The sequence below is a fragment of the Eublepharis macularius genome, chromosome 1 (assembly GCF_028583425.1).
Source record: "Eublepharis macularius isolate TG4126 chromosome 1, MPM_Emac_v1.0, whole genome shotgun sequence".
Classification (NCBI taxonomy): domain Eukaryota; kingdom Metazoa; phylum Chordata; class Lepidosauria; order Squamata; family Eublepharidae; genus Eublepharis; species Eublepharis macularius.
The window spans coordinates 227586445-227606861 of record NC_072790.1 but is presented as its reverse complement, the minus strand read 5'-3'; the positions used below and the strand labels follow the sequence as shown (position 1 = coordinate 227606861).

The window sequence follows — 20417 nt, the reverse complement described above, 5'->3', positions numbered from 1 at the left end:
GTTACTGCCTGAACAAAACAACTCTGTGTCTTGAAAGTTCGCTGCCTGCAACAAAGGAATCATTTCACCCTGGCTTAGATCCTCCAAAACTCAGGTTCTGAAGAGATCCCATACTGGTCAAACAGGTTTTTGCAAAATGTAGCCATTTGCACCCCTTTTATGGCCTACGTAACCTCTGAGCACAAAACGAAGGTCTTCTTTGAATAGAAGGCAAGTGGCCCCGTGGATCTGGAAAGCAGGCCTATCAAGAGGGGTGGGGACCAGGGGGACAAAAATCACCACGCGCTTTGTCACCCTGGGGCCTATGGTCTTAGATAAGTAATGGGATTTGTTTTCACACAATGGTTGAGTCAAATCGTGATGGTGTGAAAGGGCCTAGAGGGAATCTTAACCTGGGAAGGGTGCTTCTGGCACCCTTGCTCAAAAAGATACCTGGAGGAGGATGCCTATCTTTTATTTTGGGAAAGGATTCCACATGTTATCCATGACAGTTCCTTCTCCTATTATACTATTACTGGGGTGTGTGTGTGTGATCTCCTTTAAGAGAGTCTGCGGAAGAGCACCAGACTTGCAAAGAGTGACAAGCTGGGGTTAACTGGCAGAATTCAGAAGGGGAATCCAAGGCCCCCCCCAGCATATGGCTCAGTTTGTTCAGGCTTAATTTATAACACAGGCCAAAATCTCCAAAAAGATCGAACTGCTTATCTCAACATGCTCACAGGCTGGCTAGGTACGAGAGTGCAAACAATGCGAGGGGGGGCTGAGCTTGGCAAGCTCCTAAGTGGATTGCAAGAGGATTGAGGGGGTTTGGGGTTGTTGTTGTTTCGCTGCATACCCCGATGGCATCGTTTTGGAGGTTGGTGCAAACATGCTACCTAGAGGAGAGCTCAGAGAATGGTCTGAAGGGGAATAATACACTCCAAACGCACCACGGTAGGTTGGGCTATTAAAACCACCAACAGCAAGCAAGCCAAGTGACCCCGGCCAGGGGTGATAATGATGGAGGTAGGCATGCTTGTTCCCCCTTCCCCCCCACCCACAGTGCCGTTGTCTGGCTACGAGTTGAGAAGCAGGGACCGTTCGACTCGGATGTAGCCACTTGTGACACAGGAGAAGGTGAAAAGCCAGCTTACACTCATTGTCATGGGCCTATCCAAGTGGCCCCTTGAGATATTGCCAGCATCACTGGGGCTTGGTATGGCTGGATCCTGCCAGCCAGTGGCTTTCCAGGACACTGGTTCAGAGGGAAGTTCCCCTGCTGACCCGTTCCTGCTGGTGCAGAAGCTAAGCAGGTTTTGCTGTAATCTGCACGAACACGAGGCCAGCTGCCTGGGAATCAGAAGAAAACCATATGGAGCTCTTTGCAGGAAGAGCAGCATATAAATGTAATAAATTAAGTAACACCAGCCAATCTGAAGTGCCTAAATCCCGGCTGGGCTGACTTGCAAGGCCCTTCCTTCTCCCACAGGTCACCTGAAAAGCATTCAATGGCAGTGAAACAATTTACCCTGTTGTTTGTTATGCGGCAATCTGTGCCTTTTTATTTATAGCAACCTAACGGGCTCTCTTCGTTTGGCTGCAAACCACAAGCCATTTAGGAGGAAAGAGCTTTCCTGAAATTCCACGGAAATGTGCTGCGACGTTAATGGTTTCGTGGGTTGCAGCCTCTGAGGTTTTGGTTTCAGATTGTTCTGCGTCCGGCCACTTTCCTGCGCTTTGTTATTCTCTGCTTGGTTTTCAGAGGGCTGAGAACATTACTGGGAGGATTCCCAAGCGATTCCACCCCCTCCCCAAAGCATTTGCCCTCAGGGCCCTCTAAGCCTTAATGAAGCCCCAGAAGGAAGCCTGAAAGCAATTCCATACAGGGAAACGGGCAGGCTGGTTATTCCAAGAAGATGAGCTCTGCCTCACTTTGCTAGATCAGACCAGAGATCCACCTGGCTCACTGCATCCAATAAGGGCTGAAAGCAGCATCTTTGGAGAGCCAGAAGAATATAAAAGTCGCTCTGTGGAATCAGAGCGATGTCCTTCTACTCTAGCATCCTGTTTCACCAAGTGGCCGACCAGATGCCTCTAGAAGGCTGACAAACAGAGCACGGAGGACAGCTGTAGCTCCCCAGAGGGTTACTGCCTCTGAACATGGAAGTTCTATTCTGTTATGGTGGCTCATTGCCAATGACAGGCCTGCCCTCCCTCCGTCTGTTTAATCCCTTTATCAAGTCCACTGACTTAGTGGTCATCACCGTGTCCCATAACAGTAAATTCCACAAGCCGATCATGCTTTGAGTGAAGACGCGCTTCCTTTTTTAAAACAGCTGGCAAAGAGGTGACTGGGGAACAGAACTTGCATTGCTATAGGGCTCGCCACTGTCTACCTCTGGTCTTGCTTCTGCACTTCCACAATTCCTGTTTAACCCATACATTTGCAAATAAAGACATCAGGAAGCCTCCAATATGCTCTCTCTTCTCCTACAATGGAAAGGCCGCCTTCTATTTTCCACTGCTTTTGAGAGGGGAAGAAAGAAACTTCATTAAGTACCATCCGATTTAAAACACTCATGAAGGATTCTAATTCTTTCCATTTAATTCCTCCCGATGGGCTACAAGGATAAGATACTGCCACTTTTTCTTTTCTAGCAGAATTTTAGTGCTGATTCAGCTATAATGTTCATCATTCACAACTGCTACATTAATAATACAATCCGAATCAGAGTTAGCCCACCGCACCCCTTCTAAGTCCACTGACTTCAGTGGGCATATAAGGGTGTAACTTTGCTGAAGACTGCAAAGGAAAATTGGGGCAGATTACTTAGATGGTCAACCCCAACAGGGTTGACAGAGGAAATAGTGAAGTTGATACATATAAGAGTATTTGCAGGAGTTGTCACTCCACCCAAAAACCCAACCGATCATGGCTATACCACATGACTGCTGCATAACACAAAGATCGTTTATGTCTATCAATGGCCATGGTGACTAAAGAGAACCTCCACATCAAGATGCAGTAACAGGGTTGCAAGGTCTCACCTGGCAGCCAGCAGGGTATGGGGTGGGGACATAGCTGGTTGCTGGGGCGATCCTTGTTGGTGATCTCATGGCCAGTGATATGCTAATGTTACTCCCCATGCACCTGGAAGTGACATCAGTGCATTGCTGAGCAATGCCAGGGACGCTCTGGTATTTGAGCAAAACTCTGTGGTCAGCATAAATACCAGTGCATCTCCAATGTTCCCTAGTGATGCTCTGACATCACTTCTGGGTGTACTAGAAGTGATGTTGGAGCACTGGGATGCTGCCAATGTGTCCCCCCCCCATTTCCTGCCATTTCCTCCCAGCTGGTGGCAAGGAATCTCCTGCCACTAGCAGTGGAATGGCAGGTCTGGGCAGTAAGCCTCTACCAATGCTGGAGGTGGAGGGCATCATTGGAGGAGGCTTCTAGGCCCTGATTGCTGGTCTCCAGAGAAACTGGTTGGTCACTGTGTAAAACAGGATGATGGATGAGACTGGACTGCTGATCTGATCCAGCAAGGCTCTTCTTACATGTCTGTGGCTTAGCAGCCCCAAGTCAGGAAAATGGAATCTGTAGCAGGCAGCAGGTTTCAATGGCAACAAAGTCATTGGCCGAGGAGTCCGTGCAGCACAGAGGGATTGGCTGGAATGGAACTAAGCTGGAGGGAAGGAGTGGAGTCAGATGTTTATCCTGCGCGGTCGATGATTACAACAGCTCCATCGTGCAGAATAAATCCCACCAGGCAACCACTCATTCCTCCAGAAATTGTGCTGCTGTGTAGTCTAGACTAACCCATTTCTTAAGCATTACGGGAAAGTAATGACAGCTTAGGAACAAATAAACAAAATATGTGAACTACCCATGAAAGAAGGGAGGCTTGTTGACCCTAATAATACCTTTAAATATTGCAACGGGTAGACTCAACCTGCCATGAATAGTTCTGGAGCGGCACAAGTTGATTAAGAGCAATTCTATATGTTCAGAAGAGTCACATGGTACAATGCTCCCAGGACTCCACCACTTCAAAACACAGGTGAGGGACGGAGGGGGCCGGCTGAGGTTCCCTGTTAAGGATTTCCCTGCACACAGAAAACTAGACTGCCTCAGGACTCTTCTGTGTCCAGGGAAGCCCTGCGTCTTCTCCTTAATGGCATGAGCGCGCTTCACTTGCATCCTGATCCAACGTGCTTGGGGTGGAGAAAGAGGATGGAGAGAACTTTCTCTCCCTTGCTCATAATGCTAGCATTCAGGAGCACCCAATGAAGCCGATGGGCAGGAGATTCAGGACAAACAAAAGTACTTGTTTACACCAAAAGTAATTAAATAGTGGAATGATGTCCACAAGAATGGATGGCTTTACAAAAGGAGGCTAGACAGATTCAAGGAGGAGAAGTCCATCAATGGCTGGCCATGGTGACTAAAGGTAACCTTCACGTTCGAAGGCAGAAAACTTCTGAATACCAGTGCTAGGAGAGATTATCAGGGGGAGGTGCTGGCCTCTATACCCTGTTTGATGGCCCTCTGGAATAACCAATTGGCCATTGTATGAGACAGGATGCTGGACTAAATGGACCACCAGTCGAATCCAGCCGGGCTCTTCCGATGCTCTCACGCAAGTGAACTGTTTCATCTCCAGCCTGGTCTTTCTGGGAAAATGGAACACTCCCTGCCCTGAACCCCGGAGCCCTTCCGAGTACACGAGAATAATCAGCACAAGAATGTCATCTTGGTACTGAATGCGTCCGGCTCATTTTAATTCCCCGGCTCTTAAACTATCCGACACTTCAAGCCAATTACAGCATATCAAAGGAGCATTTATTCAAAGAAGGGACTATTGCACAGAACAAGGAAGGAGATTCAAGCTGCATTTTCATAACTGCAGCCATTGCCTCTGTTAGAATGGCAAAGGTTCAAAGTGCTTTCTGGGCATGCTGAATCTTTCGCACTGGGTGGGTGTGCAGGTTTTTCTTAAGGGGAGGGGCTGTGGCTCTTTGCATCTCACACGGAAGATCCCAGATTGAGTCCCTGTTACCTTCAGCTGAAAGGCATCAGGCAGGCGGTCCCAGGAGAAGCCTCTCTCTGTCTGCGTTCTTGGGGAGCCCACAGCCAGTATGTGCACCACCTCCATCTGGAACACAGCCTCCCCTCCAAAGAACACTTTGAAAAACATGATTTTAAGACCCAATTTTAATCTCGTCCCAAGTAGACCAGGGCTGAATCCACACTTACCGGCACAGCGCTAAACAGGCAGAGTGAGAGCGTCTTTCTGGTGCGTTTTATGACGTCATCACACCACGAGAGCAGCATCATGGTGCGATGACGTCATAAAACACGCCAGAAAGACACTCTCACTCCACCTGCTTAGCACTGTGCTGTTAAGTGTGGATTCAGCCCAGAAGAACTTACCCATGTGGTGCTGTATGCAGCTAGCATCTTTTTAAAAACAGGGACAACCTGGTAAAAAGCAGCTTTCTGTGCAGATATTGGTGGTAGATCCACTGCTACTGCATTTCCTTTGCTTGGGGTCCTACTGCATGAAGCTGTGACCCAGTCTGTATGCATGCCTGCCAACTTCCTACACCGCATCACCCATCTGATGAAGTGGACTCTGAAGTATGACGGTTATTGGAGCAACAAAACTGACAACTTTTGAGGCATCTCTTTGTTGTTCATTTGTGTTCTAAGGTAACCCTCAGAGAATGCTTTGCAGATTCATTTGCAAAAGGATCCTGCAAAAAGGATCAGCCTGCAAGCTGTCCACAGAAGGGAAAGGATGCGTGTGGAAGCCTATTCATAACTATGGAAGAAACCCAAACTGGAAATCTGGTAGAGAGAGCTCAGTCAGCAGGCTACCAAAGGGTTTAATGGGTGTGTGGGGGGGGGCGGGATAGACAAAGTTAACACTTTTAACTACTTAAAATAACAGATCTTCCTAGCAGGCATTTATGGGTTGCTCACTGAAGGGCCTCTGAATGATACAAGGAGGTGGCCTAGGGTGGCGTTAATGAGGTGTTAATGGCTTTGGAGGAGGTATAAATGGATGCGAAAGGGGACCTGCGGGGCAGAAAGGCCAGACAAGGGGGGGGGGTCACCTGAGTGTCCTGTTTTGCACAGGACCCCAATGGCCATTACTACCTTTTAAATTAACCTGGGTCACTTTGCAATGACTGTTTACTCTCCAATTAAAACATGACACTGCAGGCTCTCTAAAGAACCAAGCTTAAATGTGATGTAGGGGTTTACAGACACGTCAGTGCTGGAAGTGACCATCCCCAGTTATCAGATACTTGGGGGCGGGATCACCCCTTGCCCCTATTTGTGAGCTTCCTTAGAAGCATCTGGCTGGTCACCGCTGGAATCGGTATGCCTGACCAGGTAGGACCAGCAGTTCAGTTCTTATCTTTTTATGTTCTCAGGAAACATTCTATCTAACCAGTTTGACAGTTTTTACATGAGGAAACTGTTCAAAAGCAAATGTCTTTGGGGAGGTTATAAGATAACCTATCTTACATTTGTCATTCATGGAGATCTTTAGGAAATGGGACTTTTTTTTTTTTAAAGAAAAAAAAAGGGTTCCATTTGAATGCAACTTCCACGGGGTACACATTGTGCCTCTTCAGCCATAATTGCGTCAGCTCATTCTGTGACTGTGGGCAGGAAAAGGGAACTGATCACATGGCGCAGACATGCCGTGTGGCACTCCTGACTGCCCAGCTAGTGCCAATGCAGACGTTTATGTTGTGCTGAGAACTCGAGTAACAGTAGGGTTCCCAGGTGCCTGCTGGGGATTTGCCTCCTTGCCTGCTGATCCTCCAGAGATTGGCAGGAGGTGGGATCTCCCCCTGGGAAAATGTGCGGTGCATGCGCTCCCACGAACTGCAACAACATCACTTCCTGAAGTGATGTTGCTGTGCTGGCTGCAGGTGTGTTCCTGCGCTTCACTGGGGTAAATTTTGGCCCCAAACAGGCCAGAATTAGCCCTGTGCAAAGCACAGGAGCTCACCCATGGCTGACACAATGACATCACTCCGGGAAGTGACATCATCACGCATGTACTGGGAGTGCACCTGCACAAGGAGGAAAACGCCAGAGGCACAAGGTAAGTAACAGGTCCCCCTTCCCGTTGGGAGTGTAGAGGGACCTGGCAACCCTAGGGAGCATAGCGGCAAAGGCCCAGGTCAAACATTATGGCCCAACTAGTGTGGAGGAGCTCTTCCTTCTCCCCCTCACACACTTTAGTTCCCTCTCTTACTTCCCTGGTTCAGGGTAACCATAGCCTGGTGAGATAACTGAATTAGGCCAGTTGTACTTTCTGCAAGCCATAGTTTGCCTCCAAACCAGAATGAGAAACCTTGGTTTCTAATTTGGGTTTGAAGGTAAACTATGGTTTCCAATAACTACATTTTGCCCAGGCCAGACTCCGTGGTAAACATGGTTTCTGTGAACCAGGGAGTGAGGGGGGAATCTGAGCCCAAGGGATTCAGGGAGGGAGGAAGAGCACATGCCAGAGGCATGCTCCCAATAGCCAAACCAGGTTATCTGATGCAAACCACATATCAAGTAGCACCTGGTTTGAATCTCACCTTGGTCACAAGTTCACTGAGGGCCAAATGAACCCTGGTCTAACTTCGACTCAGTCACAGGTCAGAGGCGGGGAAACTTGTTTCTCTAGTGCTTGGGGCTTCAAATCAGACGGGGACTGTGACACAGGGAGAGGAGAAGAGGTTTCAGCCTGCACCCCGAGACATTTTCCTGACTCAAAATGGCCCTGGAGTGTGTGCAAATGAACTGATAGACTACACACACAACCCCCCAAAAGGGCAATTAGCACTCCCAGGGGTTGTCTGAGGTGGGCAAAACAGTGCGGGTGGGAAAGCTGAAGCAGGCGCAGCATTTTAAAGATTTCCTACACCAGGGGCTTTCAAATTCCAGGAGAGGGGACGGAGCTCTCTCTCAAAGTGCGACTCATTGGCCATATTGCTGCTTGTTCTACTTAGGAGGATTCTGAGATGGTGGTTCTAGATATTCAGAATGACACAAGGAATCTAGTGTGCAACACAGAGCTCAGAGTCTGAGAAAGATTCAGTTGTCACTCTGCTTTCTTTGCCTCCAACTCTCCAGAAAATGAAAGTTTCTAGGATTCACGAACAATCTTTCAAACTGTGTGCAAGGTGGTTGCAATGGTCGAAATTTATCTCTTTCATTCAATTACAGTTTCCTTTCATGGACTCCCCTTTACCCCCTTCTCACTTGTATCAAATCTGGGCTTGCTCGTTCTATAAGCCAAAAGCCCTGATTCTGTTTAAAATCCAGAATATTGGTCTCAGGCCAAAGCACATAACTGGGAGTCCATTTGTTTACAAGCACCATTTAAACACAATAATCCACACTATCTGGATTTAGCAACTAATGGGTTAAATGTAAATCAATGTACATGTTACAGGCTCTTAATGAAAGTTTTTTTTGGACGCTCTTGATGCAAGCTAATTTTTTTAGACAGGGGCAATTGTGCTGGGCTTCACATACAGCAGCAGCAGGTGACATTAACACCAACAGACAGTAGAAATGTTTGAGATAATCAGACCCTTTTCTTTCCAAGGCACTATCACCAACAAAATGTAACCCTAGGGCCAGGAGTAACTTCAGCATTTGGGGCTTGCCCCACTCTCCATTTACTAGGCCATTGATTCCAGTGGAGGACTCTGCACTTATTGCCCTGTTGTGCATCTCTTGCAATTTTACTCAACTTATAACTCATTAACTCCTCTCCTCCTCCTGTCCCATGTACCCCGGCACAGCAATAGCTTGGTTAATAGCCTGGCTGGAGGACAGGGCAATAGAGCCCTCACCCCAGGCCAGAGCAGCAAGGAATACTTGCAGGCTCTGCTCCAGCTCTTGATAAGCAGCCTTGCCAACTTTTGTTACAAAATCCCACTAACTTTTAGTTCAAAACAACCCCCCAAAATTAGAAGGATCCCATTTGCAAAAAGTTGTATTTGCAAAAGAACCTAACTGATTGTGTGTGCATGTGGTGTCTTAATTTTTGAGACATAAAATCTGCTCCATTAAATTTGGAGGGGAAGGCAGCCAGCCCGTGAATCTCTCAGGGTTTTAAAATGGGTCTCTTGAAATCTGTTTTCCTTGAAGAGTTTTCTAAACAACTTATAGTATCAGGTTCTCTGTTAGTAGCTGTGCCACATCATCTATGCTGTAGGTTCAAAACTTATCTCTGCCAAAAGCTTACTAGGTAGCCAGCCCTAGGCAAGTCATCCTCTTTCAACCCGCAGTCTCCCCATATACAATATGGGCATAAGAATACTGGCTGAATATTTGTTAACTTTCCTTCCTCAGCCAGGAAACATCACTTTATGCTGCTATTTCATCCAGTCTGGTAGAAGGAAGGAGTCTGTGGTCCCTGTATAGATAATCAACTGCATTGACCAGTCACCTGAGGTTTGCAGCTCTAGAAAATAAGCCAACTGGCATTAAGAGATTTGCATAAAATTATTCTGAAGTGTGAAACTTTGGTTCTTTTCAGGGGTTGAAACACGAGAACTTCAGTTGCGGGCAGCATCAACCAGGCAGACAGGAGTTCCCCTACTGTTTCAATCTGCAATGAATACATGGTTTAAAATACCAAACAATAACTTCAGCATGCGGAAGGCAGGTCTGCCCTAAAAGTGGGGCAGTCTTTGGTCACCAGCCACCGATGCATTGGAAGAAGTGAGCTCTGACTCTTGTAAGCTGATGCTGGAATAAATTTCATTAGTCTTTAAAGCGCTACTGAACTCCTGTGTAATTTCAGTTCAACAGACTAACAATGCCGCTGCTCTGAAATCAATTTCCTGCAGTAGCACGCTGGGCTCTCCTGCAGTGATAACCATATCCTGCAGGGGACAGTGCTGAGCAGCATATTCCTTTCCTGCCAAAATCTCAGGCTAGGCTACAGAGACAGGATTAAAACTGAGTACCTGGACAGAGTAGCATCAGGCAGAAGAAGTAGGGAAGCTGGGAGAGGACCAGCTTCTCTCCGGGTCTTTCAGGTCCAGGCAGGCTGGCACCCAAACTGCATCTCCAAAAGAACCCTAGCAAAGAAGACGGCTCCTCGGGGTCTGCAGCTATATTGATCTCCATGGTGTGGTTTGCGCACACCACCTAAGCATAGCCCACTCTTGGCTGGTTGTGAGAGACACAGTGAATAAAGTGGTGTGAGACTGGTGTGTGTGTGTGTGTGCGAGAGAGAGAGAGAGAGAGAGAGAGAGAAATCATGCCCCTTTTTTATCTCTCACGATTTTGCTTGAACCATCAAGGCTTGTGTAGAGAGGGTGGGTAAAGCCAAGCTCCGCCCTGGATAAGGATAGGACAGTGATCCTGAAATGCTACGTGTCTGGGGGTGGGGTGGGATTTGGGTGTAGGGCAGTGGTGGGCGGCATTTTTGCTGCCTGCTGGGCAGGGGGAAGTCTAATACTGGAAATTCCTTTCTACACAGTCCATGTTGCCTCCCCAGTGAGATAACTGGAGAAAAGGAACGGAGAGGGGGAAGGGAGCAGGTGAGGGAGGAGGATCTCATTAGTAATTAGTCAGTACAACAACATGCAAACGAAGTTAGAATGCGGACAGGGGGAGGAGTAACTGGGTGGGGCTGAAACGGACACGTGCCTTCACCCTCCTTTTCCAACAGGCAATGCCCACCCACCTGCCCACCCGTTCCCTAGATTTTGCAAGGACAGGGCAGGAAGCAAACACAAAGCAGCTTCCTTGGAAAAGCAGAGGGCTACAGCTGGGCCAGCTGTTCACTACAAGGACAGATGTTGCAACTGCAGCAAGTCCATTGAGCTCCACCTTCCCTACTGACATCATAAACCAACATGGAAGCCAGAGGTCCGCCTCACAGGTTGCATATTATCTACTTGGATGCAGCGGGGTGGGGTGAAAAATCCCATGCAAGTTTTGATCAGCAAATATCCCACACGTCTACTTTACTCTGTGTATGTGCATTTCCAAGGGGGTAATGGGGTGGTCCCAGTCTCCAGCCTCCATGTAAACACTCAGCAGCCAAAGGAAAGTAGTCCATGGCTTAAACCGGGAGCCTCGTGGGCTGAGGTTTGGACTTAACCTATCAAACAGCTTTTATGGGGTTGTTCAGGAACAGAAGGGAAATGCAAAAAATGTCCCCTGTGATTGACAGGCAGCATGCATCCTCTGGGAGCCTGGATTTATGCCTCCTCTTAGCCTACCTTCTGCCTGTGGCACTTCAAGCCTTGATACCATTGACTGACATACACCAGGTCTGGGTTCAAGTCCAGCCAAACATGAGCCTAACAGAACCAGATCTACTGCTGTTCACTGGGAGAGTAGAAGGAACTGACAGCAGCCACAGCTGGGTCAGCCTTTGAGTCTGGAGTTGACACCAGGCAGGCATCAATGCAGCAATGCCAACCTGACAAGGACTTCAGTTTTGGTGCCACAAGAAACTCTGCAGCAGAAGCACCTGGGTGCACTAGAAGCTAACGGGGTGAGGAAGGAAGCATGATGCTGGAGATGGATTTCCAAGGATTTGAAAGAGTTAAACTATATCAGCTGCTTCGCTGTAAGTATTTCAAAACCAGGAACAGGGAAAAATAATGTCCCTTGTGACCCTGGAGTTAGATTATTGGGTGGTTATTTATTTGTGTAACACATGAAGGGCTTCCACCTGTGCAGGCACCTGCTCAGAATCTGTCCTAACCTACCTCATAGGTTTGGTGACCACAGGGGCAATTTTGAGCAGAGAAGGCAGCATTTCTGAGCATGTGGGAGGACGCTCTTCCACACCACTGGTCCCCATTCCGCTCCTGCTGGGCTGCAGCCAGTGCCAACATCTGCCTCTTTTCACAACAGAGGCATTAAATGCAGGAACACCGACCGTTTGCAGCGCGCTCCCTTCCTTATCTCTGATCCTCCATTGCTCCCAAAGCTGAGTAGGTGTCCTGCTGACCAGGCATCTGCTCCAACTCAGCCCCGCACCTTCAACTAGCAAAGACGCTTCATATCACACTACTTTTAGATAGGAAAACATAGGGAGAAAAAGTGATGATTTGCCATGATTTGGTAAAAAAACATTCTCCCCACCTTCTCTAGAAAATTACTTAGTTGGACGTTTTACAAATCAACTGTTCCCCCTCCCTCCTTCCCACTCATCACTACCAGGATAGAGGTTTAAACAGAGCAGCCCCTTAGGGGAAGAGTCACGGAGCAACAGGGAATAGGAAGGGGCAGAGAAGGGGGGGGGATGTTTGAGCAAAAGAATTTGGAGGGAGGGCAATCTCCTTGGACAAACTTAAAAGTTCAGACACAAAAATGGCAGTTAGTAGGAACAATCAACACAGTCTTTAATTAGTACACTATTAGTACAACAGAAGTTAATTATTGGCTAGCATTAATCATGACTCTCAATTAATTAATTAATTAATCATTAGAAAGAAGAAAGAGAGAGAGAGAGAGAGAGAGAGAGAGAGAGAGAGATCAGCTGAGAAGAGACTCAGATGGAGACAGAGCAGCCGTGCAAAGCGAGGACACAGGCCCAAAGCATGCGTGTTAGATGGCAGGGGGAGGCGCTAAGTGACGCTGAGGGGGCCAGAGAGAGAAAAGAGACAGGCAAAGGCATGCAAGAGAAGACAGAGAGTATGGAGAAGGCCCAAGTGGAAGAATCAGAGAGAGGGGGGCAGCAGAAAGATGGCTAGTTGGCCACTTCTAATGGGAGCACCTGGCAGTACCCGAAATAGGCATTCAGAGCACATCTGGAGCGCGTAGGAAAGGGGGTGCCCACCCCTCCACACACACTGATGCCGAGCCGACATTTTATGTCCATCGAGATCCAAGTCCAAACATTCAAAAAAGAGTGCATTCACTCCGTTCGTTGTATGCACACAAGTAGCCAAGCACACACATACACGCACACACACAGAGGTACAGTGACCATGCATTCCACGGCACACCAAGGTAGGCTTCAGAACTGCACACACACAGCCTGCTTAGGTAAGGTGCATTTGCACAAAGGAAGATGCTGCATTACCATTCACACAGAGAATGCCTGTCTGTCAGAGGCATGCACATCTTCACAATACAGCCACACTCAGGGAGCTGACCAGTTGACCTCATTCACACACATACTCCTGCTCTAAGCATAACCACATATTTGGAGACTTCTACACTTGAATTTTGTTTAAAGATGAGCTGCTAGCAGAAGAGAGCTCTCAGTGGGCAACTGTACATTTGTGCATCTTGTTAGACGATTCCTGCTGCACGCACATGCCAGAGACCATTTTTAAAAAATATTTCCATTTTTATGGTTTGCACCAACAGAGTCAAAAACAAATGGGAAAAATCCTAATTCAAAAGGGACTTCTGCACAGATTCATGAGCACAGCTTGTCTATGTATCAGCTCAGTAGACCACCTTACCTCCTTCCCCAGCTCTCTCTCTCTCTCACACACACACACACAGATACACACCTGAACCTTCAGCCTTCTGTCATTTACACTCCTGCAGCCCACCAGCTAATACATTCCAGTCTTTGTGCAAACACATATTGGAGAATTGGTCTACCAGCTGGAGGTGTGGTGAAGCAATACTGGGATATACATATATGTATGCATATATGGAGGGGGAATTAGCAGAGAGTTACTCCTGGAAAGAAAGGCGATGGGAGAAAGGGCTTTCAATTTGTAGTTGGACATAATCTTAGGTGGAGCTGCGTCCGGTATATAGCTGAGGGGGCTTGAGACAGGAACCAGGGGGAGGGGACAGATGTGTAACATACACTGCATAAACCTTAGATGCAGAGGAGTTAGCCGTGTTAGTCTGTGGTAGCAAAATCAAAAAGAGTCCAGTAGCACCTTTAAGACTAACCAATTTTATTGTAGCATAAGCTTTCGAGAATCACAGTTCTCTTCGTCAGATGCATGGTACAGAAACTGGTCAAATATAGAAGAGGAGGGGGGAGGAGAGAGAAGATGCAATTAGGGGGGGGAGAGGGAGGATGCAACCAAAACATTCCTTTGCTAGTAAATGTAAACATCTCCTTTTGGTGTGGGGATCAGTTGGCTTGTGTGAGGCTTCAAAGGAGTTTGCCGTGTTAGTTTGTAGCAGTAAAACAGCTAGACCATCCAATTCCAATGCAGTACAAGCCTTCGATAACCACAGCTCTCCCCGTCAGATGCATCTGACCAGTTTCTGTACCATGCATCTGACGAAGAGAACTTGATTCTCGAAAGCTTATGCTACAATAAAATTGGTTAGTCTTAAAGGTGCTAGCTACTAGACTCTTTTTGATTTTGCATAAACCTTAGAACCAACACATGTGAAGAAGCATACCAGTAGGGTGACATAGAAGCAAACACACACACGCAGTTCCATAACATATTGACCCACACAGAAGAAATACACACACACAGAGGCAATTGTCTATCATATCTACCCAACTGCACAGATACAGCACTGGAAAGAATTTCCACCAAAACACAAGGGCAAAATCCTCTGTCCAGACAGGATGAATGCCCAGCCCAAAGGGAAGATCCAAAATCTCTCTCATCCTGAGCAAAATCTTCATTCATTTCTGGACACCACTTTCCATTGTGCACCAAAGGGCCAAATTGTTGATCGGGAACCAACCCTGTGGAAGGCCTCTCTGTCAATCATTCTGGTTCTTTTCGATCCAGTACTTCGCAGTCAGCCACTAAACTTGCCACAGGGAGGGGGATGCCAATGGCCAGAGGGCCCTCCATGGGCAAGGTCCCATAATTTAGATCCAAGGTGCTACCATGTGCTCAGGCATGACAGCATCTAGGGTCACAGGGAAAATGTAGTTCATTTCGTTCTCAGCATTTCTATATCCTGCTGTCCAGGGGGTTGTCAAAAACCATGAGAACTACATTTCCTATGGTTCCCAGCACTTCTGGATGCTGGAACACATGTTCTCAGCAGCACTGAGGGCCTACCAAAGACCTTGTTGTGGAGCTGTCTGTGTGCCCTCCAGGTTGCCTGCACATCTTAGTAAACAAGAGGAAAAGAAGCAGAAGACAGGGCTGGTGTTGATTGGGGCTCAGGGCTCAGGAGAGAAGTCTAATCCATGCCAGACCTATTGTTTCCCTGAATTATTTCCAACAGACACTGAGGTTGTCTGCCTGGGGAATAAAAACAATCATATTGTAGAGTCTACAGCTTCCCTCCTCCTGGGGAGGGATGGAGGCTGTGTGGCTGAGCAAATACTTTGCACACACCCCAGGTCATCTCCAGCATCGGCACTGCAAAGGATGTAGCAGAGTTTGGAAGACGCTTTTCTGCCTGAGTCTTTGGAAAGCAGCTGTCAGTCAGCTCAGACTGTAAAGGGCTGGATGGGAAAGGGCCTAATTTGTGATAAGGCAATTTTCTATCTTCAATGCTTCCTGAACAGCCACTTTTTTCTGATGCCTACACAGAGGCACATACACTTTCTCTCCAACGAGCACTTCATTTTTCTTCTATGCAATTCTTTGCATGCATGAATGGTACCGTTCCATACACACACACACACACAAGATCGGCACACAACTCTATGGCACATATCTGATTCTGAGGATTGCTTAGAACTAAATGCATTATCCACTGAGCACTCTTACATGTGTCCAGCCAACACATACACACACAAGCACATTATACTCTGCTCAGCTCACAGAAGAGGCTTACGTGGTCTATGCACACAATAACAGTGCATTCCTAAGTAGAATTACATCCTTCTAAGTTCACTGATGTCTATGCACCTAGAATAATGTAACACTCTTTAGGACTGTACTGTAACCAGATTCCAATGTTTTTTAATTGGCAAGGCTTCTCCAAGATGTTCCTGCTGTGAATTATTGGCTAACAGCTCTGTAGCTCCTTTCACTGGCCACAACTGAAGCCATTCAAAAGATTTGGATCTGGTTTACATTAGTAGCAATTGGGCTCAGAAACCAACACACCTGTACATGTGAAATGCTGCCTCTTCAAAAGTCACAACCAGAACTTCAGAGAGATGTCTGAAATGTCAGCGGCATAAGACCACTGGCTGGCTGGTTCAGACTCATCTCAGCCGGCATTCGGTTTGTGCTGCTTCCCTCGGGAACAGACCAGTCCCTTTGCCACCAAAAAAATCTCAAGATATAGCTGTGACTAAGGAGAAGACGCTCATATTTGTGTAACCTTTTCTCTGCTTGGACTCAGGTCTTTTGCACCAAGTTGAGAAAATCCATGAGAAAATCACCTGCACGAGAAAATCACCTGCAGCAGTAATTATGATATTGAGTAGGAGAACCTGATGCTCCCTGAACCATGTGGATAGCACAGCCCTGGAGTAGACCCACAATGATCCCTTTTGCTCTATGCAAATAAGAAAGACGCAGAAAAACATGGAACTTTGTGCACATTTGCTAAAAGAAAAAAGAAGAGGTCCACTTAGATGCCAGATAGCTCACACTCCCGTTCAGGCACACCTGTGCACACTCATGCAACCTTCAGCAACAGTCCATCCCAATCAGCAATCCTAGGCACCATTCCTGCACTCGTGCTCCCTTTTGAAATGGCGAAGTTGTGAAGTCAATGGGCCATGCACAGTGGGGCAGAAGGCCTGGAAGAGTGTGATAGAGGGGAGAGAGGAAGAGGAAGGGAAAGGGAAAGGGCAGGGAACGCCACAGTGTACAACACACAGTGTTAGTTCAGCCCCAGAGAGGTGCTCTGAAAATAAAAACCGGACACAGAAGCCACATGCCCAAAGCAATCCCAGCATGCCATGTGGTATGGAGGGCTGGCAGCAGAACCCCAGGGGAGGGGAACAGGGCAGCCATTGTTTTTCCTAGAGGAAGGGGAGTACCCTTGACAGGCCTAATCCCAGCCCAGGGGCAAAGCTTCCTAAAGGTCAAAAGAGACCCCTCCCCTCCAAAAGTGGAGCACAGCAATTAAAATCCACATTCTGCTAAGTGGAGCAGTTCTGCGGGAAGACGTTTGGAGGAGAAAAGTCCCCCCTCCCCGATTTCAGAGTGTCAAACCGGAGTTTCTCAGGAAGGGAAAGGAAATGTGTTTTGTACTTCTGGGTGAGCTGACCCCCCCCCACCCCCCAACCCCCAGATGAGGTCATCAAGGTTTGCCTGCTGGCTGCCAGTTGCTGTCCTTCCCTGGGGGCAGCTCGGGTCATAGCGCAGGTGTGACAGCGCACAGAAGTTGCTTCATGGGATGGTGTTTTCCATGGATTTTTGGGGGGGTGGGGAGGGGGAGGGGAGGAAAACAAATTGAAACCATAAAATAAGAGCAAGTCTTCCAAAATGTTTTGGTTCTGTTTCGATTTTACAAAAAAAGGAAAAGAAACCACAGAAAATTAAAAATAAAGCAAGGTTTGGGTCTGTCTGTGTGTGTTTGGGGAAATGGGAAGAAAAGGATTCAGAATGCAGCCAGTTAAATACGCCAATTTAGGGGGAAAGATTCTGGATGATTTCCACTAGGCTGTGGTTTTATTTATACCAGTCATCCTGTCATTTGGCTCTCGAGTCAGCTGTCATTTGCACTGGCTTTAAGGTCAATCTTGCTTTGGTTGCCTGATGCTTTTTGCCAACTAGCCAAGATTTCCTTAAGACGATTGGGGTGTCTTTCACTTTCAAAAAAGCTGTCTTGAATTTCTACCAAGAGGCCACCATAGCACGGGGTTTGCTTCTGTCAGTAGGTGATTGTACCATCCATTATGATGATGTACTTCTGAGATTGCCATCAGAGTGGAAGATACATCACGGATGGCTTTTCTGATGAATTGGCTTGTGATTGGTGGCAACACATTGCTTGTTTTGGCCACTTAGGCGGGCTGGTTGAACAGACTGATCTGAAGTCAACACGCTCAGAAGGGAATAACTTTGCTTAGGTCTGCACTGTAAATTACGTACAATGTTTGGTCTTGGACAGGGACGTTTCAATTGTGGGGCATAGTGATTCAAATTTCCACTCTGCCATGAAGCTTGGGCGACCTTGGGTCAGTCACACACTCTCAAACTAACCTACCTCACTGGACCGTTGGAAGGATAAAATGCAGAACGATGGAAACAGCTTTGGGTCTTCATTGGGAAAAAAGGCAGGGTAAAAAATGAAATAAATAAATGCCAGTGGTTTTCAGTCGAGTGTTAAATCTTTATCAATCTATATTAGATAAGCATCAAATATGGGAAATTTTTTTTTTACTTTGTTAAATAAAATCTATTGGTGTGTTGGGGGGGTGTAAGAGAGAGAAAGATTGCGTGCTTGTAAAATAAGACATTTTAAAAATAATGATAATTTTTTAAAATCCAATTAACTAATTAAAAAAAAATAAGGAAGGGAGGGGAAGAGGTAAAACCCACGGCAAACCAAATGAGTAGACAATTAGACTGATATCTACCAGGTAATGCAGTTTGTTTACCATAGCGTGTCCAATTCCTGCGTGCTGTATGCGTAAAAAAAAGAAAAGAAAAAGAAAACAAAAACAAGAGGGAGAGGGGAGTAAAAAAAGGGGGGAAAAAAACGACCAACCATGAAATTCAAGGGAGATAAAAAGGAGAAATAAATTTCCCCATTTCTTGTGACCAGCAAAATAAAAAAGACACTAAACCACACACCCCTCCCCAAGAGCACCAGCCTCCTCACCCCACATCCCACCCACCCAACCCATGGAACTTTCTAGACCTTGGTTAGTAAGGAAAGAACAGAACAAAATGAAAGACTGGAAAATAAAAAAAGAAACGACCAACATTCCGTGGATGGCACAAAGGTTAGTTCTGGTTTCTCCAGCTGAGAAGTCGAGTCTTTTTCGAGAAGCGTGTTAGTAACACACAACGACAAAAGTTGCCAACGCAATCTCTAACGAGGTGGTTTGGGGGGTGGGAGGGTGGGGGAGTGAGGGGGTGGAAGGATGGAAAAAAAGCAAGGCCCATGTTAGCAGTATTAGTAGTTCCTAGGCAGCCAAGTTCAGAAAGGAAGGGCGGGAAGGGTGAGTGGACGGTGGGCCCAGCTGGGGCAGGCCCAACTGTGATGTGTGTCTGGGGGGAAGAAAGCATGGCCGTGGGGCTTGTTGGAGGCTGCTGCTTGTAAGGGAGGACTGGTATCCAAGTGGCTTTGGAGAGAGAGGGAGCAGCCAGAGGTATTTTGGGGTACAGAGGTTGGTTCCCCCATCCATCCCTTGGGGATAAAGCCATGTCGAGCATTTGCTGTTCTTTGTACAAAGAGGAGAAGAAATTAGTTACGAGGTTAGCAGAGAGCAGGAGCTGCCGAAGGCGGGGTAGGGAACCCAGTTCTGTCAATCACAACAGCAGTGTGGGACTGGCTGTCAACCCTCCCTGACCTAGCATACTAGCTTATTGTCCCACAGACTGTCCATTTACTGTTCCCATAAGAACCACCATTTTTGTTCATCTAGAAAACTTATACACTCACATACACACACACACTCTCACATGTGAACTCAAGAGTGAGGGGAAAGAACTCTGTGCATGCTCAGAAGCTCTCTTCATATTCTGTATGATTCAACTGGCTTCCTCTCAAACAATACCTGTGCTGTTCTTGCACCCTTCATTTGAGATGGTGCTATACCCTGCCCCCTCCATGTCATACCTCTGAAGCATGTGAAGAAAGAAGAGTGTCTCTTAACATTGCACAGAATACCTTTCATTGGAAGCAGCCATAAAACTACTGAAATTAGCAGGCAGGGCTTGGATGTTCACACAGACCTGAGTCTTTGTGTTGCTTATTTTAAAAATTAAGGACTGCACACATACACACACACCTCATTTCCCTCACCATCAACCTCCCCACTGAGATCTTTCCAAATATCCATAGCTTCCCTTTTAACTGCCAACCTGCCTCATTTCTTCCCACCCCACTCAGTTCTATTAGTTCACCACTTGGAGGGCAGCAGGTCTGTGAACAGGTTCCTTCGTAAGATTCACAGAACAAGACTTAGGGCTGCCCATAGGATTCACAGAACAAAGACCCCCCACCTTTCTTCTCACCCACCCCCATCTTCCATCGTCATGTAACCCTCTATATTCATGTTATTTTGCGTTTGTGGTCATTGTAAGTGTTGAGGCCTACATAGCAAGCCATATCCTGCGCAGTGAGAAATAATGAGAAGAGCAGTGGGGTACCAAGTAGTCCAGACACCATGCAGAGGAGATGGGGTAAAAAACAACTCCCTATGTTAAAAGGCTCCAGGATACAGACCTACTCTCCCCTTAACAAACAGGGAAGTATGTCCTCATGTTAGATGACTCTCCCCATCTACCCACAACTGGAAAAGCTTTTCTTTGCTGATTTACAACAAGCCGCCTTCAGGAAACACTGGCCATTTTCACACGCACCTGTAAGATCGCGCAAAACTTACAGAACGAAGCATCTTCCC

At 47.1% G+C, this 20417-nt stretch overlaps 1 protein-coding gene across 3 annotated transcripts in view; it reads right to left on the bottom strand.

Moving 5' to 3' along the window:
• NRXN2 (neurexin 2) overlaps nucleotides 1-20417 on the bottom strand; it is a 309122-nt gene that overhangs the window by 175078 nt on the left and 113627 nt on the right. The window contains exon 6 of one of the 3 annotated variants that reach the window (XM_054990706.1): nucleotides 18423-18467. The exons of the other annotated variants lie outside the window; for them this stretch is intronic. Coding sequence (XP_054846681.1) covers nucleotides 18423-18467 — 45 coding nt within the window. The remainder of the gene's footprint in view (nucleotides 1-18422; nucleotides 18468-20417) is intronic. 3 annotated transcript variants of the gene reach the window in all.